Source organism: Mesoplodon mirus (assembly GCF_964341445.2).
Source record: "Mesoplodon mirus genome assembly, chromosome: 8".
Taxonomy (NCBI): domain Eukaryota; kingdom Metazoa; phylum Chordata; class Mammalia; order Artiodactyla; family Ziphiidae; genus Mesoplodon; species Mesoplodon mirus.
Window position 1 is genome coordinate 38898949 of NC_138984.1, and position 25528 is coordinate 38924476.

General features: G+C 41.4%; 1 protein-coding gene across 4 annotated transcripts in view; it reads left to right on the forward strand.

The window, feature by feature from the left end:
* Positions 1-25528, forward strand: part of ANKRD44 (ankyrin repeat domain 44) — a 331247-nt gene that overhangs the window by 183274 nt on the left and 122445 nt on the right. For all 4 annotated transcript variants that reach the window (XM_082630931.1, XM_082630933.1, XM_082630932.1 and 1 more), the window contains exons 5-8: positions 13683-13883; positions 14246-14333; positions 17128-17270; positions 18532-18744. In XM_082630931.1, coding sequence (XP_082487057.1) covers positions 13683-13883; positions 14246-14333; positions 17128-17270; positions 18532-18744 — 645 coding nt within the window. The remainder of the gene's footprint in view (positions 1-13682; positions 13884-14245; positions 14334-17127; positions 17271-18531; positions 18745-25528) is intronic.

Genomic DNA, 25528 nt, shown 5'->3' on the forward strand with positions numbered 1-25528 from the left:
CCACTGGTAACCCAATGGAAGGCAGAGGCAAAGGAGCAAGGGTTGGGGAAGTTAATCAGTTCTGTTTGAACATGCTGAGTTTGGCAAACATGTCACTGGAATGTAAGCACCATGATGGCAGGGATTTTGTTTTGTTTCCTGATGTAGCCCAAGCCTGGTACATTGTAGGTGTTCAAGAAAGAATTTATTTTGAATGCTGGAAATTTGGGTGAGGATGGCAAATATGTCTTTTAATTGGGACATTTTGTCTATTTACATTTAAAGTAATTATTGACAGGTATGTACTTAATGCCATTCCATTAATTGTTTTCTGGTTGTTTTTGTAGTTCTTTTTTGTTTTTTTTCTTCTTTTGCTCTCTTTCATTGTGATTTGATGACTTTGTTTAGTGTTATGTTTAGATTCTTTTCTATTTTTCTACGTGTATCTGTTGTAGGTTTTTGGTTTGTGGTTACCGTATATGTATATGTTGATGATCTCTTAATTTCGAACATATTCTAACAACTCCGAATTTTTACTCCCCCTGCTATACTTAATGTTTTTGACATCAAATTTTACATCTTTTTGTTTTGTGTATCCCTTAACTAGTCATTGTGGATATAGATGATTTTGCTACTTTTGTCTTTTAGCCTTTCTACTAGCTTTATAAGTGGTTGATCTACTACCTGTAGTTTATGTTTACCTTTACCAATGAGATTTTTCCTTTCATAATTTTCATATTTCTACTTGTGGCCTTTTCTTTTCCACTAAGAGAAGTCCCGTGAACATTTCTTGTAAAGCTGGGTTAGTGGTGCTGAATTCTTTTAGCTTTTGCTTCTCTGTAAAACTCTTTGTCTCTCCTTCAAATCTGAATGATAACCTTGCCAGGTAGAATATTCTCAGTTGTACGTTTTTTTCCTTTCATTGCTTTGAATATAAAGTGCTACTCCCTTCTGGCCTGGAAAGTTTCTGCTGAAAGTCAGCTGATTATCATATCCCTTGTACATAACTAGTTGCTTTTCTCTTCCTGCTTTTATTTTTTATTATTATTTTTAATTTTTTAATATATTTTAAAAAATTTATTTTATTGAAGTATAGTTGATTTACAATGTTATGCTACTTTTTGCTGTATAGCAAAGTGATTCAGTTATACATATATGTATATATATATATATATATATATATATATATATATATATATATATATACATTCTTTTTCATATTCTTTTCCATTATGGTTTATCACAGGATATTGAATATAGTTCCCTGTGCTATACAGTAGGACCTTGTTGTTTATCCATTCTATATATAATAGTTTGCATTTGCTAATCCCAAATTCCCAATCCATCCCTCCCCACCTGCTCCCCCTCCCTCTCCCCCAGCAACCTATTGCTCTTTTTAAGATTCTCTTTTTTTCTTTAATTTTTGTCATTTTAATTACATTGTGTCTTGGTGTGGACCTCTTTGGGTTTGCTTTGTTTGGGATTCTCTGGGATTCCTGGACCTGGATATCTGTTTCCTTCCCCAGGTTAAGGGAGTTTTTAGCTATTATTTCTCTGCCCCTTTCTCTTTCTCTTCTCCTTCTGGAACTCCTATATTGGAAACGTTAGTACACTTGATGTTGTCCCAGATGTCTCTTAAACTATCCTCATTTTTTTTTAATTCTTTTTTTCTTTTCTTCTATTCAGCTTGGGTGATTTCCACTACTCTGTCTTCCAGATTGCTGATCCATTCCTCTGTGTCATCTAACCTACTGTTGATTCCTTCTAATATATTTTTCATTTCAGTTATTGTATTCTTCAGCTTTGTTTGGTTCTTCTTTATATTTTCTAACTCTTTCTTAAAATGCTCGCTGTGTTCATCCATTCTTCTCCTGAGTTCATTGGGCATCTTTATGATCATTACCTTGAACTATTTATTGGGTAGATTACTTATCTCTACTTCATTTAGTTCTTTTTCTGAGGTTTTGTCTTGTTTCTTCATTTGGAACATACTCCTCTATCTCCTCATTTTGCCTAATTCTCTGTGTTTATTTCTATATATTAGGTAGGTCAGTTACATTTCCTGATCTTAGAGAAGTGGCCTTATGTAGGAGATGCCCTATGGGGTCCAACAACATGCTTCCCTCTGGTCACCAGAGCTGTATGCTCTAGAGGTGCCCCCATCTGGGCTGTGGGCCCCCCTCTGTTGGAGCGGGTCCAATTATTGTGGGTTTGCTGGGAGGTGGGGCTGGCCCCCACTTGGTAGGCTGTGAGGTTCTGCCTCATGGAGTAGCTGTGGGCCCACTGGAGGATGGGTAGTTTCCCCAAGCAGTTAGCTGTGCAGCCTTGGGGGTGTTGGGCTGGTGCTGGTGGGCAGGTAAGTCCCCCAGCACTAATAGGCTATCAGGAGGATTCCAAAATGGCACTTGCCAGTGCAGACGTCATTGTAGAATGAACTCCCCCAGATGGCTGCCAGCAGTGTCTTTATCCTCAGATGGAGTCCCGGTTGCCTTCTGCCTCTCTGAGAGGCTCTCCAAGAGTAGCAAGTAGGTCTGACCCAGGCTCCTTTTAAACTACTGCCTCTGCACTGGGACTTGGAGTGTGTGAGATTTCCTACATGACCTTTAGGAGCAGTCTGGCTCCTAAGCTCTCTGGCTCTCCTGAACACAAGCCCCACTGGTTTTCAGAGCAGAACTTCTGGGAGCCCATCTTCCTGATTCAGGATCCTGGGCTGGGGAGCCCAATGTGGGGCTTGGACCCCTTGCTCCTTGGGGAGGACCTCTGCCATTGTGATATTCTTCCCACTTCTGGGTTGCTGACCCAGGTGTATGGGTCCTGAGTATACTGCATCTTAGCCCCTCCCATCCATCTCATTGTAGTTCCTTCTTTATATCTTTAGTTGTGGGAAATCTCTTCTGCTGTCTTCAGGTCATTTTCATAGATAGTTGCTCTGTAAGTAGTTGCAATTTTGTTGTGCCTTTGGGAGAAGGTGAGTTCAGGGCCTTCCCACTCTGCCATCTTGGCTACATCCCATCCTTCCTTTTGTGAATTCTAGCCTATAGCCATTACTTTATGCCTCCCCTAAAAAATACCTGGGGAAAGGGAAGCATGCTTGAGAGGGGAAGAACAGAGACGGTTTGGGCTGGTCTTTTGGAGTTTTGCTATTAACACTTGCCAAAGAAGATATGTGTGTTCAGTAAGAGAGCTGGCACATCTGTCTATTGCTTAGATGGGGCAAACAGTGATATTCCTTACACAAATATGTTTTAAAAACCATTTCTTCATTGAAAGGCTTATAAACTCTATATTGTCTTCAAAACCCCTGTGCTTCTAAAATGTGGGTAATTGATCTCTCTCAGGGCTTCAAGGTTCAGGGTTCAATCAGGGAAGCAGAACCACAATGAGAAATATAGATAAGACATTTATTATAGAAATTAGAGCTTACACAATTGTGTGAGCTGCTGAAGAAGTTTATGTAAGGCTATCCCCTTGGTTTCTGTGTGGTCCTAAAGTCACTGTAGGCCAACAGGGTCTGCAGTTGAAAAGAAAAGCTAAACATGACATGGGGGAAAACAGGGATAAACTGGAACCCCTGTCTGTCTCTCACTGCCTCTGCATCGTGGATGTGGGTCCCTTGCAGAAGGAGCTGTGTGCTTCACCTCTGAGCTTGCATGCACCTGGCCCAGGAATGGGAGAAACTGAAGAAGATATGGCAGGATCTGAAGAAGCATCAACCTGGTACTGCCCTTTGCCAACACAGTGATGCAGCTGGTCAGTGACACCGTGCACAAGCTGCCACAGACCTGGCACCCAACATGCCACTCAGTCTGTGGTTTCATGTATGCCTTCCAAAACTCATGCAGATTTCTCCAGCACCAACCCTAAATGGAACAGTACAGCGGAGGGAACTCTGCGAAATGTAACTCAGCTTGGCTAACTTAGCACAATATAAAACTACCACTGAAATTGTTTTTCTGTTTTAATTAAAAAGATCTTCTAGGCAGTACATTCTTTGCAATGAGTGGCATGCCTATTGCTTTGTCATTGTATGTTTAGCATCTAGCCTGCACAGGAAACAATTGTTTTTTGAGTGACTCTTTAAAGACTGGGTTTTCCACTTAAGCTGTGTTAACCTGGTTCTCTGTAAAACTGCTAACGTGGAGCTAGTATACAGCACAGAGAACGCTGGTGGTAATCATCTTTCATGCATGCAAGGTAAACTAACTTGAAGTTTGTTTATGGGAGCGTGGCACTAAAAGCAAGTTAAGCCACTGGATCCTGCAAAATCAGAACAAGTTTCAAAAATAGCGTGCAACAAGATACCAGGTTAAGTCAAAGTTATCAGTGTACGTCAACATTTCTGAGCCTTCTATCCATCAGGCAAATTTCATGTTTGGATTTCTATGCCTGCAAAAATAATGTTCATTTGCTAAATTCATTTCCTGAGCCTGTTATAGCAATAGGAGTATCAGGTCATAATACTGATTAAACAGCCACCCATGCTTGACATTATAAAAGCTCTTCTGCAGACAAGAAAGTAGATCGAGAAATGGTCATATCCCTCAAAAACTGTCCAAAATAGACTGGGTTGTGGAGATGAACCTTTAAGACTTAACTTGGTACTGACCAGGCTGCATTGTGTGCTCCCTTCTAGGCCCAGTCCCCTCCTCCTCCCGCCCCCACCTGCTCCCCATGCCTGCGATTCCCAGGGAGGAAACACCAAAGAGATCATCGGAGCCCACCAGTGTTGTGTTCTTACTGACCCGCCCAGGCCACCATTCATCCCCCTCTTTCTCTGACTGCTCCCACAGCTGTGAAGAAATGAAGAGAGTCTCATATGAAAATATTAGGGAAACTTATTTTGCAATGCTAGATAACATACATGAGCAAGATTTGGGGCTACCAGGGAGAATTATCTGAAGTGCTGCTGTGAATTATTTCATATCGTTTCCCCTGTTTAGCTTATTCTTGTTGCTTTTTTGTTTCCCGTGGAAAAGAACAGCTGTAGGGGAAAGGAATGAAATGCATACAAACCTGGAGAGTTTGACACATGTTTATTGAAGCCCACTCTCTGGAAGGCGCTGTTAAGTGTGGACCTTAAGGGGGTACAAAGTGTCCCTTCTTGGACACTGTGTAGAGGGTAGACAACCAGTACACAACCAGTACACAACCATAGAGCCTACTGTGGCCTGTGTCCAAATGTGTTTGACCTTTCACACATGCATTTTCTTCTCTAATGAACTGAGAGTAGCCCCAAAGGGTTTGCTGAACTTGTCACTTTTCTGTTCTGGAGGCTATTTTGTTGTTAGAAATGTTGAAAATAATTGTATCCTGTCTTTGGGGTGTAGAATTGAGGATGTTGTGTTCAAATATGTATTGTCACGGTGAACGTTTATTGAGCACTTACTGTGTGCTAGGCAGTGTGCTAAGCACTTTCTGCACATTATTCCATTTTAACCTCTGAATCACTCTCTGAGATTGACACTGTTATTAATCCTAATTTAGGAAACGTGATCTCAGAGAAGTTAAGGAACAAGCCTAAGACACCACAGCCAGTAAGTGGAGGAGGGTGTAACCCGAAAACCTGTTCTCCTAACTGCCGTGCTCCACTGCTGCCCTCACGTCACATGGGCACCCCTAGGGATACTGGTCGAACTAATAAGATGCGTCTATTTTTGTGTCTGTGCAGACAAAAGTCTGACAGATATAAAGATGTTTCCCAGATCTGATCAGGAGAAGCATTTTATTTTATAGCTTAAATTTTAAACATCACATTTCCCCCTTCCCTCTGAAAAACGTTGTCATTATGGTGGGCTAAATGCTAATAGACAGGAGAATTGGAAAAATTATATGGGAGACTTGAATGTTATTGCTTTCTATAAATTATCTTTATGATTATAAAATGATGATCACATATAGAACATATATCATACCTGGAATGGGAAGTAAGCATCTTATAACCTATTAGAAGGTAGATGAGTAGTATTCAGATTTAGTGTGCATTCAGATCATCTGCAGTGCTTGTTAAAAGTACCTGTTTTAACACTGCTATATATAAAATAGATAAACAACAAGGACCTACTGTATAGCACAGGGAACTATACTCAATATTTTGTAATTTCATGTATATATATAGCTGAATCACTTTGCTATATACCTGAAACTAGCACAACATTGTAAATCAACTATACTTCAATTAAAAAAATAAATAAATAAAATTATGCGCACACACAAAGTACCTGTTCTAGAACCTCACCCCCCAGTGATTTTGATGAAGCCTGTAACTGAGCCTGGAAATCTGTATTTCAAAAAGAAGATTCTGATGCATGTGGTCTACATACCACACTTTGAGACCAGAGATTAAAGATTGGAAATACTTGAGTAGCTGGCCTCCCCAATGTTTAAAGCCAGTGGTTCTTTTTTTTTTTAATACTTATTTATTTTATTTTATTATTTATTTTCTTTATTTTTTGGCTGCGTCTGGTCTTAGTTGCGGCATGCGGGATCTTCGTTGCAGCGTCCCGGATCTTTTTTGCTGCGGTGCGTGGGCCCTTCCTTGCGGCGTGCAGCCTTCTCTCTAGTTGTGGCACGCCGGCTCCAGGGCGTGTGGGCTCTGTAGTTTGCGGCACGCGGGCTCTCTCGTTGAGGCAGGCGAGCTCAGTAGTTGAAGTGCCCGGGCTTAGTTGCCCCGCGGCATGTGGGATCTTAGTTCCCCAACCAAGGATCAAACCCGCGTCCCCTGCATTGGGAGGCGGATTCTTTACCACCACTTCCGTGGACCGCCAGGGAAGTCCCCCAGTGGTTCTTGAATAGTTTGAATTCTTTCACATCCCCAAGTCTTCCCTTTGTACTACTAGTTCTTAGAATAATTGTACTCTAATAATAATTATAATAATAAAGTGCAAGTTTAGTTTAATAATAGGTACTTTTAGAAGAATAATTTGATTAATTTGAACAAATTAGGCACCAATTTATACAATTCTTACAGGATATGAAATTGCTATAATCAATAGAGGGTAAAAGCCCCAACTGGTTTTTTTTTTTTTTTTTTTTTTTTTTTTTTTTTTTCCGTACGCGGGCCTCTCACTGTTGTGGCCTTTCCCGTTGCGGAGCACAGGCTCTGGACGCGCAGGCTCAGCGGCCATGGCTCACGGGCCCAGCCGCTCCGCGGCATATGGGATCCTCCCAGACCGGGGCACGAACCCGTATCCCCTGCATCGGCAGGCGGACTCTCAACCACTGCGCCACCAGGGAGGCCCACTGGTTATTTTTTTACATCAATAGAGTGAATGCCTTCGGGACTCGAGTGCAGCCTCAGGGACCTCAGCCCATATAAATGTCTTGTTAATTTTCCTGCTGTATATAAAAAAAAAAGTCTTGTTAGTTTTTGCATATTATTACTTAGAGAGTTTGCTAATGATTATACCAATATATTTATTCTACCCAAATTTATTGAATATACATTAGGTTCCAGATACCTGCCAGGCTTTGTGGCGAGTATAGAAAATTGAATGAGACTCAGACCCTGGTCTAAAGCAACTTACAGTTTATAAAATTTGACATTGTTTATGCCTACAAAGACTCTGTATAGTCATAAAGCATTACTTTTCCATGAGTAATTTATGATCACTTAAATGCAATGCACATTTGAGAGTAAGAAAAACAAATATTGGAGGCAACAGTTTTTAAGGCACATGTATCCTATTTCTTCTCATCTTTTCCATGTGCCACAGTGTATGTTTCTACTTCTTATACAGGGTTGGAGTGACCTTTATAAAAGGAGAAAGTCATAAAAAGTAGAAATAAAATGACTGCAGATGCCATCTCCAATTCCCTACTGTGTCACATCCCATGACAGTTCCTCCCTCTGTCTATTATTTCTGTGTCTCATGTAGGACAGCCTACTGTGGAGTGTAATCCAGCAAGGCCTACAGTCCTAAGGCTGAATGCTAACTAGGCTGATCCCTCCACCCAGGAGAAATGCCGGAATCCTCACACATGCTTGTTCATTAAAAAAGAAATCAAGACTTTGAAGCAGCACTGCTCGCAGTGTGGCTTGTGACTAGTCTGAGTCTTTTTGTCTTTCCTTTTGTGACATGAGTGAGCATTTCACAACTTTTAGAGAAATTTGATAGAATAATTTCATGCCTGCTAAATTAAATGATAAAATAATTGAGTTTATAATTTGTCTTTGTCTTTTTTCATTTTATTATTCTTCTAATTACTCATGAATTTGAAATAATAATAATTTTTAAAAAAACTGGCCCTTCACCACGGAGAGTTTGAAAAGTACTGTTTTAGTATCCTTTCTTGATTCAGAAATTGTTCAGCTTCCCTTCTACCGCATTAGCTTCTTTTTTACCTTGTAAATTTCTGTCAGCTCGAACTCCTAGCTGTTAATTTTTTTTTTTTTTTGCGCTACGTGGGCCTCTCACTGCTGTGGCCTCTCCCGTTGCCGGAGCACAGGCTCCGGACGCGCAGGCCCAGCGGCCATGGCTCACGGGCCCAGCCGCTCCGCGGCATGTGGGATCCTCCCAGACCGGGGCACGAACCCGCATCCCCTGCCTCGGCAGGCGGACTTTCAACCACTGTGCCACCAGGGAAGCCCCTAGCTGTTAATTTTTTAGTCAGTGTGTGATACAGGAAAAGAGAGACTTCTTTTGATTACAAAAATCAGTAATTCCCTAAATAGCCATAGACTTACTTCCTCTTAAAACCAAGTTAAAATGCTTACAAGATTAAAATTTTTGAAAGAGAAATGCAACTTTGGAAAAGGAAATTGTAGTCTTTTTAAATCAAAGCTTCGTTTTTGTGAAAATATTGTATTACATTTCTATTAAATGTACGAAGCCAGTTTGGCAGGCTAAAACTTAAGAGTTTAAAAATGTAAATAACTAAGGAGAATTAACATTTCAAAGTATTTATGTCAGGGTGCTTGGCTGTTACTGTGTGCTGAGTAAGCTCGGACCTAGTAGAAAATGCATGAGCCCTTAAACCCAGGCTGGCAAACCATCTTCAGCCATCTTCCCTATACAGTGAAGCTGCCTATCAAATGAGGGGGCAATCCAGATGACCCCTGAGGCCTTTTCTACTTCTAATATCCGGTATATCTGTGAATTTAATTCCATAATCATTTTATACTTGCATTTTCATTTTTTCAAAAAAGGTTAATCCTTGGAAATTAAATAAGAACCCCTCCTTTGTATACTAAGTATTCCTTGATAGAGTCCTTTCTTGTCAAGTAAGATGAAAACTGTTCAATTCACTATATAAGCAGATATGAAAGTAAAAATGGAGAATGGCAAAGTTAAAACATTTTATAAAATTAGAGAAATAAAAGTAACGGTTATTATAGGTGTCCTTGAACTGTGAAAGTGAGTGTTGGTACAAAAGACATGTGGTGAAATGGGCACTCACGTGGGAATTATGTAAAGTTCACATGAAAAGAAATTTATTAGAGACCGTACCCACTTCTTTTTTTCCTATCTGATCAATGAACTTGAACCTTTTCCTTTTCTAATTTTTTAGGTATAACCCATATGTTGGTCAGGGGCACCTAGCCTTCTAAATGGATATGACTGACTGGAAACCACTTGTTCAAAGTCTGATATTCTCCCAACAATTCCAAAGAATTCCTGGAGATTTAAGTTTTGGTTGCCTGGCTCCACAAGCCTGCTCTTGCTGCATTCATTGGGTTTATGCATCAGCTTTCTCCTCTTCCCTCTTGGCCTGTTGACTGTGTTCCCACCCAGATGTACACCTCCTCCCTGGGATGCAGGGCCACATCCTCTCTCCAGTCTCTCTGTCCTCATCCCTTCCTTCCTGCCAAGCTCTAAATGCTTCCCACTCTATTATGAAGAGCAATGCAACTCTGTTTGGCCCCCTCCCAAAATTCACTGTAGACCCACCATCACATAGCAAGAGCTGAACTCAGAGGCCTCTGACTCTTTTCATAGGACCTGCCCTCCTAAAGACTATTTGGACATAAAAATAGTATTTTTTCATGCTGGTAAATAACAAAATTTTATTTTAACCAGATTTGATCATTTATAGTTTGTGGTAATTCAAACAGCTAGTCCAGGGGTCTGCAAACTTTTTCCGTGAAGGGTGAGATAGTAAATATTTTAAGCTTTGATGGCTGCATGTGGTCTCTGTCACAAATACTCAACTCTGCTGTTATAATTTGAAAGCAACCATAGATAATATGTAAACAAATGAATGAGGCTGTGTTCCAAAAAAATTTTATTTACAAAACCAAACCAAAATTTATCTGATTAAAATATTTTTAGAAGTATTGTCTACTTAAGAATATGGTTTTTTCCCCCACAAACTCTAAAAGCACTTATTTATATATAAACTATAACTGGCATATGAATGTATATTTTCTTTGCTTAAAGTATTGCTGTGTGTACAATGCAAATCATTCCTAAATATTCGTTTAAAAGTAGGGCCTCTCCTAGGTAATATCTCATTCACCTAGTCGCAGTTACTCTAAGAGCAATCACATTTTGTTACCTTTAAAAAACAAATTTCTCATGAATTGGTCCTATAAATTTGTGAAATGTTCCTGTACATTTTCTGTTTTGTTAGTCTATCCTGAATTTACATAATATTTAATGCAAAGCAAGAATCTGTACAAGTACAGTAAAATAATATACAAAGCAAAGGTATTAAAAAGACAGTATGTATTGTTATTTTGCTGTGAATGTGTGAAAAGGATATATATCATTTTTTATAGTACTGCTTTTGAGATGGTTATCTCCAACCCTTTTGGCCACGTATCGCAAAACTTTTTCAGCATGCATCTCCAGAATATGCATCTCATTTATTTACAAATTATATATAAGAACTACTATCATTAGATAGTATTTCAAGGCACAGGTGAAATATTAAAGTGAGGCTTTTCATTTGTCCTAGTCTTAAATAACCATATAGATAATAGACTTCTTTTACATATATATAAATTTATTTGTTTATTTTTGGCTGCGTTGGGTCTTTGTTGCTGTGCACGGGCTTTCTCTAGTTGCGGCGAGTAGGGGCTACTCTTCCTTGCGGTGCGCGGGCTTCTCATTGCAGTGGCTTCCCTTGTTGCGGAGTATGGGCTCTAGCCACATGGGCTTCGGTAGTTGCAGTACGTGGGCTCAGTAGTTGTAGCTCACGGGCTCTAGAGTGCAGGCTCAGTAGTTGTGGCACACAGGCTTAGTTGCTCCATGGCATGTGGGATCTTTGCAGACCAGGGCTCGAACCTGTGTCCCCTGCACTGGCAGGCGGATTCTTAACCACTGCGCCACCAGGGAAGCCCTAGATAATAGACTTTTGATGATTTCTCTGTTTTTGCCAAGCTCTTGTTAGATCTGATTAAATTTGTCATTACTTTTACCTTGTAATGTAGGTGATAGAGAGCTTTTACGAGGAGTAGAGGTGTCCGCTCTGTGACTTTCACATCATTTATGCTTGCACTGGTATTATTATTATCTTTAATCTGTGGGTTCCTTGCATAAATCTTGTCCATTTTAGGGTGTTTTTAGTTTAAGGGTACATATTACAATCTGTAAATGGACTCGGCAGGCCATCACTCTGTATTTCAGTGCACTCGAAGTGAATGAATGGAGAGGGCAAGCCCCACCCCCCCAGTACTGTGGAAGCCCCACCCCTCCCTGAGGGCATCTCCAACACTGTGAGGCAAGATCTTCCATGGAGCTGACTGAGGGCAGGACGCCAATCCAGAAGTTAAATACCAGCTTAAATGCTTTCCTTCCCCCCCACCAACCCCGGTACGCGGGCCTCTCACTGTTGTGGCCTCTCCTGTTGCGGAGCACAGGCTCCGGACGCGCAGGCTCAGCGGCCATGGCTCACGGGCCCAGCCGCTCCGCGGCATGTGGGATCTTCCCGGACTGGGGCACGAACCCGTGCCCCCTGCATCGGCAGGCGGACTCTCAACCACTCCGCCACCAGGGAAGCCCAAATGCTTTCCTTTTTAAAGAAATAAAATATAAATGGAGGTTCCAATATTTTCTTCCCATATTACAATTGACTGCACATCTACATAAACTGCATAATTTATGAGATGAAAGTTGATAAAAATATTATTTTTCTCTTATTTAAATCTTAACGCTTATATTGTGATCTAGCTTTTCTTTTATTTTTTGTTCACCCACCTAGTTGTTAGGATAGAGCCTGACTAATGTTTCCCTCAATCTTCCATAGTTCTAACAGTGTTTTTTACATAGAAAGTGAGCATTAATAATAGATGTACTCAAAGACTATTTAATAGTCATTATCATCAGTTGTGCTAAGGATGGGTGGCATATATCTTTTTTTTTTTCCTTTTTGGTAATCTTAACAAATTGATTGTTTGCTTGGATCCTATCAGTTTATTGCCCTTTATTTATAGCATCTAAATGGAGTCCCATTGTTTTCTTAAAGTGCATTCTCTAATTTGCAAAGTTAACTTCTTTTTGCTCTCATTCTACTGTTCAGGTTAACCATTCATCTCAATATGTTGCCACTACTGATTCATGGAACATTTTTTTTATTTCATCATTTATGTCCCTGGTTAAAATGTTAATTCTGAGAGTTCAAATCATCTACTTTTTTGGGATTCTTTATATACCTGCATGATAAAGTTGATAGACAGTCCAGGTCTTTGGGGATTAAGGTGGACAAGGGTAAGTTCTTTGTCCATGAAGGGTGACAGGAATGTGGTACTAATGCCTTTCATTGGTCTGTTGATGCCACATTGACAAGATGTCCATAAAGGAGCCAGGGACATCCAACTGGTCTCAGGGATGTCTCTAGACATAAAGAGAAACAACCGACAGCCATTCCCTTCTCTTGAGAGAAGCTGTGTCATTTACTTGACTAAAGAGAAGAGTGTCCTCGATCCTGGCTGCATAACAGAGTCCCCAGGGAGCTTTACAGACATTCTGAGGCCAGTTAGAATCAATACAGAACCGTCATGTGTATTTTTAAGAGCTCCCCAGGTGATTCCATTGCACAGCCAAGGTGGAGAGTTATAGTTCAAGAGGCTAATGAGATGATGAGGTCAATAGAAGGAAAATCAAAAGTAGGAGGCTCAGTAAGGGTGAAGGGACTCAAGAGCAGAAAAAAAGTCTCATTTTAACATAGAAAAGATTGGGGAAAGAAGGAACAATTTTGTAACTTCAAGTTGAGGTGGTAATAGACATCCTCTTCCCTTGACTTCTTATTGATCACACAGGGAGGGTTGAGATTTGACCAAGAGAACCAAAGATTTATAAATTGATCCAAGAATGTCTGGAGAGCTTTGGGGCCTTTGGCTTTGGAAGATGGAGGCTTACTGACAAATATGGCTAACCTTGGAGGATCTTTGGGGGCCCTTTGGTCTATGGCTGTTTTAACCTGCTGTGTACACTTGCACATGAGTGCTCTCGTTCGGCCTAAGGATACCTTATATTCTGTAAGGAAACCTTACACTTGGAAGTTTATTTGGTTTTGGAGTTTTGCCAGGGCTCTTGGCCTAACAGAGAAAGGGAGAGTGAATCTGTTTTAATCTGTGCCCCTCTTTTAATCTTCATCCCGTATGACCTTGCTTGTCTCAGAAGAATATACGTCGTGAGCCAGCCTGTGAGGGCAGGGAGCCTTTCCCTTTCTGTAGTTCCAGGGTCTGGTGAAGCATCTTATATGCAATAAGGATTGACTGAGTGTGTTTGTCAGTGACCCTGCAAATTCTGCTTTTGTTGTAGGAAGCAGTGCAAGTGTTGATTAAGCACTCGGCTGACGTCAACGCGAGGGACAAGAACTGGCAGACCCCGCTCCACGTGGCAGCAGCCAATAAGGCTGTCAAGTGTGCAGAAGTCATCATTCCCCTGCTGAGCAGCGTCAATGTCTCTGACCGAGGGGGACGCACAGCCTTGCACCACGCCGCTCTGAATGGCCATGTGGAGGTCAATGTCCTCATCATTGAGAACAAGAATCCTCCCCACAGACCCTCTTAGCCCCATGGGGAACCTAATCTCATGGCTGAGGCTTTTAGATAATGTGACAATAATATTTGTACACCACACCTTAGGCAACTGTACCTATTTTTAAATTTAGAGCCACAGTGAATTGAAAAAGTAGCCGACACCTCAGTCTTTTCCTCTGACACACATGCGGCAGGTTGGCCCTGGTATCTTCCTACTTTGAACTTCAGATCTCTGACCTGCCTTTAGATTGGACATTAATTTGGCTCACATCAGCTGCTGAGGGTGAGGACCCCTCACCATGACAGAGTATACACTTGATTTCACTGTCGGTTATCTTTCAGATGGTTAATTTACTCTTGGCCAAAGGGGCAAACATCAATGCGTTTGACAAGAAGGACCGGCGTGCTCTGCACTGGGCAGCTTATATGGGTAAGGATTCCATGAATGGAGAGCAAAGTGCAGAGAACTTGACCTAAAGAAGCCCCGGCTTTCTCACTGACCACGCAGGTTTTCTCCTGGGCGAGCCTGACTTCTTTTCAAGCTTGGGATTCAGTTGAATTAAGATTCGGTCCTTGTACTGGCATGCACAGAGCGCTCTAACTGGGCAGTTGCTTTGTCAGAGATTTATTTATCCTACAGAGAGCAGGAGGGGTGAATCATGGCGTGGACTTCATTGAATGTGTTTCAGTCTGGATTGGAAAGCTGCACAAATTGTGCTTATTTTAACTTGTTATGGCAGCAAAATAAGGTGTTTAAAAAGAGAGAAGGAGGGGCTAGCAAAGCTAGGATGTAAATTTCATTTGTGTGTTTATTTATAAATATTCCTGAAAGAAACAAAAATATTTATAAATATTCCTGAAAGAAACAAAAACAAAAAGGAAACAAAAAAAAACAAAAAAACAATAAAGGACAACACCCTGGCTGTCGTGTAGGTGGAGGTGCCCAGAGCCACTGTGGGTGAATCTGCTGCTCCACCGCCGGCAGAGCTGGGGCTTGCTCCTTGTTTCTGCCAGCTCGGGTGCAGAAGACAAAGGAAGACATTACACTTCTATGCTTTTCCTCTCCACTTTTGTTGGCACTGGTACCACTGACAAATGAGGGCCCTCAGAGAGTTTATTCTCAGTGTTGACTCTTGGGAAATGAAGAACTAAAAGAACTAAGATCCTTCCTTTGTGTTTCTAATGGGAGAACATCCTGCAATTAGAAAAGCAGAAAAGCGGGATTCTATCAGCACCAAATTATAAACACCCTGACTGCCCATCACAACACAGGAGATTGTGAAAGATCTACACAATGGGACACTATGCAGTAACTACAGTGATGATATCATTAGTATTTTTTTAACACAGAAAGATTCTGTGATATGTTAAGTGAAAACAGATCATAATACAGTATGAATAATACAATCCTCATTTTTGTTAAAAATATCTATAAAATGAAAACAACCTGGGATGTATTAAACACTGAAATATTAACTGAGTATCTCAAGGGATTGTGGATGATTTTGGTTTCCTTTTTTTTTTTTTTTTTTGCGGTACGCAGGCCTCTCACTGCTGTGGCCTCTCCTGTTGCGGAGCACAGGCTCCGGACGCGCAGGCTCAGCGGCCATGGCTCACGGGCCCAGCCGCTCCGCGGCATGTGGGATCTTCCCGGACTGGGGCACGAACCTGTGCCCCCCGTATCGGCAGGCGGACTCTCAACCACTGCATCACGAGGGAAGCCCGATTTTGGTTTCCTTTTAACACCTTTTTGCCTTTTCTGAATCCTTTTTAATAAGCCTACGGACCTTTTATTATCATAAAAAATAATAATGTTAATTGTGGGGAGAAAAAAGAGAATGGGTTGGGGCAGGGATGAAATAAATTCTGTGGCTACAGATAGGCCTGAGTGAATTCTTGGACTTAAAAAAACAGAATCTTGGGCTTCCCTGGTGGTGCCAAAAAAAAAAAGAATTGAAATCTGGCTAAAGAGGTAGTACAGCATAGTGATTCAATGTCCAGTTCTGTGGACAACCCCCCCCCCCCAAAACCAGAATCTTAAGATTTTGCACGCATTATCCTTTTTTACAAGGTGACATGGACTTTCGAGTTGTTTGAAGCAGGTTGGATGTCTGCATGGTCCCTGCCGGACTGGAGCCAGTGAGCTTTTGCCAGATGATGTTTAGGCAGAGCACACACTAAGCTAGTGTGACGTGGGACTCAAAGAACCTGGAGTTTCACGTTTGTTCTTTGCTGATACACGGCTAAAACATATGTGTAGAATTGCTTTAAAGCAGTAAAGTTACATTTTTGTGTGTCATCGGGATACAAATAGGAAAACATATACAGATGGCTATCTTTAGGGAGTAAGGGACAAAACCAGGGCAAAGAGCTTAAGACAGCACCACCACTAATTCTAAAGAGTTTTTTTCTGTATATAAGTCTTCATAAAACTAGCCAAGACAAAACTCTGTCTCTCTTGTACACACACACACACTTTAGGCCCTGGAGCCAGTACTCATCTCCTACCCTTCAGTTATCAGCAATGTTTAGAGCAATGATCTTGAAGCATCAAACAATCTTTAGTCAGGAAATAAAGATCAAGTACATTTATCGTTGTATATGTAGCAAGATAGAGAACAAAGGAAGATGTTCTAGAAAATATGCCAACAGGAGTTGAAACTAGAAGGGTTTTCAGTTTAGCCAGCAATTCATGAGAATTTGAAGTTGAACCATATGAAGTTGCCATTTTTGTGGGCCCAAAAAAGAGTCAAACAGCAGCAGTTGCATATGATTCAACAGTAATCTGGAGTTGTTCTGATTAATTGATCTTTTTTTTCTTTCATTAGTTTTTCCAAACCAAATGGTCATTGTTAGACTTTTCAGTGAAGAATGGCAATTGGTTTCAAAAGCATTGCTTTCATTTGACATGGTTTTTTTTAGTCTCTGGTTCTAACATATTGGCAGGACCTCCTCATTATTTATTTGTAAACAGGCATCGATCTCCTTAAAGAGAAGGCTCACATGTGAATCATCTTCTTTCTTCCCACAGCACTTACATGATGCCTGACACATAGTACGTACTCCCTAACTATTTGTTGGATATTTGCCACGAAGCAGCTTTTTATAAACAGCTTAGCAAAATGCTGGCGGCAATAAAAGCTGATGGTGATAATTCAGGTGGAATGAATTGTCAAATTGTCCTATAAAGGTTAAAGACGTTTTCTGCTGCTTTGTTTCTACAGGCCACCTGGACGTTGTGGCGTTGCTCGTTAACCACGGCGCGGAAGTGACGTGTAAGGATAAGAAGGGCTACACGCCCCTGCATGCAGCAGCCTCCAATGGGCAGATCAGCGTTGTCAAGCATCTCCTGAATCTGGGGGTGGAGGTGAGCTATGATTCAGGCATCACCCCATGGTGCATTTGTGGGTTTTCTGTTGTTCTGAAATTAAATCCTGTCTTTGTGGGTTTTCTGTTGTTCTGAAATTAAATCCTGTTTACATTTTAATTCAAGAGGGGAAAAACTCTCATTTCTTACCATCCTGTCTTTTTTGAGTTTACATGGGTAACTGATGAAGGGCAATGGGGCATATGCTAAGTCATAGAAAGCCAGAAACAGACTTTCTATATCAACATAGAGAAATATTTTAACATCTATGATACATATCCACCAGTCATTTTTAAAAGACTGGCGAGGTTTCATCATCCCACCTTTAGAACCTTGCCTTCTAAATCGTGGCTTCCAAGCAGAAATGAATGAATGAATAGCAGGACAAACATGCTGAGCTGGAGAAGTAGACCTCACCCCGTTCTCCTTAGGTAGCAGGGCAGGAGCAGTAGTGAGGCTGTCCCGGAGGAAAGGAAAACCAAGCTGCAATAGTGAGATGGTGATAACAGCAGTCAGGGCAGGTCTGGGAGAGCAAGAGGGAGCTGGGGGCTAAATAACCAGGGCAGCTCCACAGCCCAGCCACCAGAATGTGGCCTCTTGAGGTGTCAGCAGAGCGAGTTCTGAGTTCAGGCCCCACAGCAGCTCCCTGAGCACCTCCCACCCTTTCCTCTTCTGTTCACTGTTGAGATTCGGGCTCTTTTCTTGCTCCCCCGATTCAGTTCTCCTCTGGCGTTTTTTTTTGTTTGTTTTTTGTTTTTGCAGTATGCGGGCCTCTCACTGCTGCGGCCTCTCCCGTTGCGGAGCACAGGCTCCGGACGCGCAGGCCCAGCAGCCATGGCTCACGGGCCCAGCCGCTCCACGGCATGTGGGATCCTCCCGGACCGGGGCACGAACCCGTGCCCCCTGCATCGGCAGGCGGACTCTCAACCACTGCGCCACCAGGGAAGCCCCTCCTCTGGCGTTTTGAGACAGCTTTGCCTTTCCCTTTTTATCCCTTCCCTAGCTGAAAGATATCTTCCCACGAATGGAAACCTCTCACTCTTCCTCCCAGCTCACTTTTTATCACTTTCACGTTTTGCTGATCTTTACCTCCGCGTGAGAAGCCTTCCCAGGATGACCACGCTGGGGCAAGAGTAAGCTCTGAATGATCACACTGACAGATGGGTGTTTCCTTTCTCCAGCACAGCCAGTAGGCTTTTGGTGGGAAATGGAGTAAATTGGCTTCAGTGCTTTTAATCGCCCATGTTGGACTCATTTGCAGATTGATGAAATCAACGTGTATGGAAACACGGCCCTCCACCTGGCCTGCTACAACGGGCAGGATGCTGTAGTCAACGAGCTGACCGACTACGGTGCTAACGTGAACCAGCCCAATACCAGTGGGTTCACCCCGTTGCATTTCGCTGCTGCCTCCACACACGGTGCTTTGTGTCTTGAACTACTAGTAAACAACGGGGCAGATGTTAACATTCAGGTATGACTCTCTCTCAGTCTCCCTCTCTCAGTGTGAAGTACCTTTGTGTTGAGCCTCTGTTTGAGCAAACTCACCTGCTGTAAATTACAATTAGTGAATTGTAACTCTAAGCATCCTGATTCTTGTGGACTGATCCTATATTGTCATGATGTGGAAACTTCTGCAGCAGTGGTGGTACCAGTGGATGACACTGAGGTTCTAGCCACGTGCCCTTGGTAGCTTACTGAATATACGGGAGCAAATACTGGGTCTCAGGGATGTGGACTTGGCCGAGATTCTAATACTGAGGTGAATGTTGAGCTGATAGGGCAGAGATGCTGAGCATGAAAAGGAAGCCTAACCTAATGATCTCAGGTCTGTTTCCAACCCGCAAGGCCCTCCAAGGAGTTTCTCAAATGGCTTCCTGGAGTAAACCCCAGATAGTGGCTTCAATTATATGATATTAATCTGGTTTTAATGGTAATTCCTTTACTCAGCAAACTTACTGAGGACTACCTAGTGCCCTCTGTTTGGTACTGGATGTATACTCCAAGGTGCCCTCAAGGAATTTACGATATGGCAAGGAGATAATGTACTCAGATAATCATGGGGCAAGAGAGAATGTCATGAGTGGCATGAGAAATTAATAAAGTGCTGCAAACTATAAGAAGTAAGTATTGACTTGCTTTTTGCTTGGGCATCAAAACTAGAGATTGCTTTTGAGCTGAAGATTGATATCAGTTGAGACGAGGAGGGATAGAGAGAATTTTAGAGAGGACATTCCAGATACATAGAATGGCAAGCAAAGGAGTTGAGAGGTATTGATAGGTAAACTTTAGGTAACCAGTCTGCTCACTGTAACAGATAACCAAGAGGAACTTTTGCAGGTAGCCTTCATGATCCAGGTTACGTCACTTGGATGCATTTAGATTGTAGCAGAATATCCTGATTTATACCAAGTGACCTTGTTTGCATCCTCAGCTTCACTTCTCCCAAGCACACAGGAATTGTAAAGCAAGGTCCCAGTGTATTCTGTCTCTGCTTTTGAAAAATTGTTATTTCCAAGATTTAATTTCAAGAATATTGGATCAGTCTATTTTAATGATCCTCTCTATTCACTATTAAAGTCCTCATATTTTTTCATTTAATTTATAATAGTGGGGAAATATGGGACAAATTCTCAGAATAGTGATTTATTGTGATTGAATGGAGTACAAATCATATGAAAGAAAGGAGCCAGGAACAAGCTGAAATGTGACCTGACCAAGAATGGGCACTTATCTACTGGCCAAGGAGTTGGGGCCTCTATAGGGTGTGGGTCCGCTAATCATTATAGAGGCCACATGATCAGAACTGAGCATTAGAAACAGTAATCTGGCCACAGAAAACCAGAGAGAGAAAACATAAAGAAAAAAATGTATATATGACTACATAAAAATTTTAAATTTTTTTTTTTTAATCTTTTAGAATCATTCTGTTTTACTTAAAAATAACTTTTCACAAGGAGGAATGCCTTTGGCAATGTTTCTAGCTCTAGAAGAGTCTACATTGGCTTTTTCTTTTTTTTTGAATGGTTAATTTTTTTTTTTTTTTTGCTTTATAACAAATTTAATCAGTTATACATATACATATGTTTCCATATCCCCTCCCTTTTGCATCTCCCTCCCAACCTCCCTATCCCACCCCTCCAGGCGGTCACAAAGCACCAAGCTGATCTCCCTGTGCTATGCGGCTGCTTCCCACTAGCTATCTACCTTACGTTTGGTAGTGTATATATGTCAATGCCACTCTTTCACTTTGTCACAGCTTACCCTTCCCCCTCCCCATATCCTCAACTCCATTCTCTAGTAGGTCTGTGTCTTTATTCCTGTCTTACACCTATGTTCTTCATGACATTTTTTTTTCTTAAATTCCATATATATGTGTTAGCATACAGTATTTGTCTTTCTCTTTCTGACTTACTTCACTCTGTATGACAGACTCTAGGTCTATCCACCTCATTACAAATAGCTCAATTTCATTTCTTTTTATGGCTGAGTAATATTCCATTGTATATATGTGCCACATCTTCTTTATCCATTCATCTGATGATGGACACTTAGGTTGTTTCCATCTCCGGGCTATTGTAAATAGGGCTGCTATGAACATTGTGGTACATGTCTCTTTTTGAATTATGGTTTTCTCAGGGTATATGCCCAGTAGTGGGATTGCTGGGTCATATGGTAGTTCTATTTGTAGTTTTTTAAGGAACCTCCATACCGTTCTCCATAGTGGCTGTACCAATTCACATTCCCACCAGCAGTGCAAGAGTGTTCCCTTTTTTCCACACCCTCTCCAGCATTTCTTGTTTCTAGATTTTTTGATGATGGCCATTCTGAGTGGAGTGAGATGATATCTCATTGTAGTTTTGATTTGCATTTCTCTAATGAGTAAAGATGTTGAGCATCCTTTCATGTGTTTGTTGGCAGTCTGTATATCTTCTGTGGAGAAATGTCTATTTAGGTCTTCTGTCCATTTTTGGATTGGGTTGTTTGTTTTTTTGTTATTGAGCTGCCTGAGCTGCTTATAAATTTTGGAGATTAATCCTTTGTCAGTTGCTTCATTTGCAAATATTTTCTCCCATTCTGAGGGTTGTCTTTTGGTCTTGTTTATGGTTTCCTTTGCTGTGCAAAAGCTTTTAAGTTTCATTAGGTCCCATGTGTTTATTTTTGTCTTTATTTCCATTTCTCTAGGAGGTGGGTCTAAACTTTTTTTTTTTTTTTTTTTTTTTGCGGTACGTGGGCTTCTCACTGTTGTGGCCTCTCCCGTTGCGGAGCACAGGCTCCAGACGCGCGGGCTCAGCAGCCATGGCTCACGGGCCCAGCCGCTCCGCGGCATGTGGGATCTTCCCGGACCGGGGCACGAACACGCGTCCCCTGCATCGGCAGGCGGACTCTCAACCACTGCGCCACCAGGGAAGCCCCTAAACTTTTATATAACAAAACAAAACAACAAAAAAGACAAAAACAAAAACCTTAACATAAAATTGGAAGGGGAGCAACTCGGAAATTTTTCTGCAATATACATATAAGCAAGGAGTTAACATATTTAATATGTAAGAGCTCATAAAAATCAATAAGAAAAATTCTGATAGTCTACTAGAAAATATGGGCAAATGCAGATCACAAGAGAGAGAATACAATATCCATTAAACTTATGAAAAGATATTCAGTGTTACTAGTCATTAGAGAAATGTAAACTAATACTTTTATAATACTAATACATTATTTGCCTTTAAAATTGGCAAGTATCAAAAAGACTAGCAATGCCCCGTGTAATCAATGAAAAATTAAAATTCAATAAGTAAATATGATCCAGTTTTATAATTTCAAAAAGTATGTGTCTATGTATGTGCATAGAAAGAGAAAAATATCTGGAATCTACATCAGTATCCTAGCAACAGTTATCACTCCAGCGAGGCAAAATTATGATTTGGGTTTTTAGTTGCTTTTCAATATATTTGTTTTAATCTTCTTATTGTGATGCCATAAACATGTGTTATTTTTATATCGAAAAGAAAAAAAAAGCTATTTTCATTTTTATAAAAAAAGAATTTCAGATATAGTGGACCTAGGGAGGGGACAAGTAGAAGGTAACTGGAAGTCAATGAAATGGGTCTGGATAAGAGGTAATGAGGACAGGGGGATGGGGACAGCCAACGGAGTTAGAGGCTTTGCAGAAAGGAAATCGCTGGGATTTCATTGGACAAGAGATGGAGGAGATAAAGATGAGTATAAGAGTTGAAATCTGGGCTTCCCTGGTGGCGCAGTGGTTGGGAGTCCACCTGCCGATGCAGGGGACACGAGTGCGTGCCCCGGTCCGGGAAGATCCCACATGCCACGGAGCGGCTGGGCCCGTGAGCCATGGTCACTGAGCCTGCGCATCCGGAGCCTGTGCTCCGCAGCGGGAGAGGCCACAACAGTGAGAGGCCAGCGTACTGAAAAAAAAAAAAAAGAAAGGGAAGATAGGAAGGAAACCAAGGGATGGAGTGTCTTCATGGATGTAGAAAGCAGGCAGAAATGAAAAAGTAAACTAGCTGAAGAGAATTTCAGAGTTCTAGATCTTGTAAGGGGACCCCATCCAAGGTCCTACATGGAGGTAGGATGAAGGTCTTTAGGAGCAACAAAGAAACCAAGGTGGGGAAAGAGCCAACATGTGGGGTTAAAGTCTAAGAGGAGGGTGGTGGAGGACAGGAGACAAACAGGTGGCTCAACTGTCAATGTCCCCAAGACTTGTGACACTTTTCTTGCCATCCTGATGTCTGAGGGACATCCTGTGGATCCTCCAAAGGAAGGAACATTATTGAAGTTAGATAAAGTATCTCTTTACCAACCTTAATTAATTCACGGGGTTATCTGAGGCTCTCCATTTCCTCTTTAAAACATGCCAACTGATGCTTTCAGTGTGCCTGATACTGAGGTTAGAAGGCCACTTTCTGGCATACCTACCTACTTCTCCCAGGTAACTGACTAGCAGCCAGTTCAGATTGGATAAGAGGCTTCAACTAGGTATGGTGCCTTGGTTTATAGCAGCCTTCTCTTCTCCCCCACAAAATGGACATGGAAAGCATAGCTACTTAATTTTGATAGTTAATTTTTTCCTGTAGACTGCTAATCATCAATAGAGTATAAGAAGCACCATTAAAAAAAAGTCTGAGACTTGGGTTTATGTATTATCTAATCCATGTAAATGGGATTTTGAATCAAATCTAGCCTTCTCCCTCAGTCTCCCCATCTACTCTGTCTACATCCTAATTCTCTTGAATCTTTATTAGTTAACTCTGGATGCATGGATCATCTAACATTTCCTTGGAGCCATTCAGTCTGACTGGAGGTTGTTATCTCTCTGCACCACATTGCCCTTGGATTTTGAAAGTGCTGTAGATTGCAAGACAATTTGTATTTGTTTAGATTTTCCAAAGTTAGAAGAAAACAGCAGATTGAAATGTAGCCAGTACCTACTCACATGTTCACTTTGTTTTCCTCTGTCCTCACAAAACACAAAAAGTGATGTCTTCATGAGAAATTGCAAGATGGTGGAGAGGGGGGGAAGGCTATGTGTCCTGCATGCATTTTACAGTCCCTCATTTTGCTTAGATGGACCATGGCCCTGTCCTTGATTTTGAATATTGTGATATCACAAAGTTTAATTATTATAAAATAATAGAGACACAATACTTAATACAATAATCTGTTGAAAGTTTACTTTTTTTTTGCAAATAGGAAGAGCATGAGGAAATATGAAATAATTTCCCTTCTCCCTTAGAGACCACATTGTAATTTTTGTAGCATCTCAAGGCTCTTTTTGGAAGCACTCAAACTAAGCATTAAAGAAGACAGTAAACACGTGGCCATGCTGGATATGACTTAGAAAGATAGATTCAGAAATTACCATTGCCTGCCCAACATTCCGCCTGCCTATGGTCTCAATTCTTTTCTGTGCACGGGCCCTTAGATCACTTAACCCTAAGAGACTGGAACTGAAGCCCATCACACATTTACTGAAGTGGACCAGCTCCCTTCTTTGTATGTACCAGGACCAAGTTATATTCTGTAATTGCATTGCAGAGGTTGAAGGTGAAACTGTAATAGGCAACAGTAAGCAGTAATAGTGACGTGGCCCTTCGGTCTTAAGAGAGGAAGTGAGGAAAGGAGGGGGGTGAATGTCTGAGGCAACCACGTACCATCTCCAGCCTTTAGAAGCATTAAAAAAATTAGACTGTATATGGCTTTTTGCACGCCAGGGTATTAGATTGCTCTTCCATTGAATTAGGAAGCCCTTTGGGGTTTCTCGCTATATTTATTTTATAAAGACTTTATTGCCCTCCGCCAGGGCCACTGAGCTTTGTGGCGCCAGGGGGCGCTGTACCACAGAGAACACAGTGCCTTCAGCTTCCTGGGGAGTAACTATGTATTTAAGTTTAGAGAAGGTTTATGGGAGGAGGAGGAAAGAAGGCATTAGAAGTGGAAGAAAAGAATGAATGGATTTCTGAGAATGGAAACGCTTCATTAATTCAAGGATTAATCTTCCTTGGATGATGGTGAATTCTGCCCTGAAAGAATACTAATATTTGTCATAAAATATTCTTAGTCCTCATTGGTTTTCTTTCATGACTTATTGCTGAACCATAAGTCAATAGGAGAGCTATTAAGCAAGTTCTCAAGGTAACAAAAATTTCCAAGCCCTAAATCTGCTCTGGGAGAATGCACCTAGAAATTGGAAGGAGGCTAGAAAGGAGGAAGTTTTTCTAAAAGCAAAGCTTTGAATAAGTGGGAGAACTGATCATTTCTTCTCCTTTGAGCATTCAGGGAATGTTTGGTATCTGAAGTTCTAGGGCCAGCAGCAGCAACGGCAAGTTCCCCGCCACCCGACCCCGCCCCCATGTGAAAAATTTCTCAGGCAGATAATGAAACTCAGTAGGATCCTCAGTCTCAACCTGAATATTCTGAGTTCTAACTTGTAAAGGCTAAATAAAAAGTACTAGTCTTTTGACCTTCATTGGTTTTCAATGGCTTTTTGAAATGAGTTCCCTTTACACCTATACCATATAAACAAAGCTGCCCAAAAATGACTGCTATGATACCCTTAATGCTTCCTGTCCCCAATTCCCGACCTCCTGCCACCCATATCCCAGTGAGAAAAAAAAAGTCAGCTAAGGTGTGTCTTCAGTGGTATGTGAACTCAGGCAAAGATCTGCAAGGGTAGATCTGAAGCAAGCATCACCATTGACCATATTGCCATCCTTTTCATTTAACCTAACTTTGGT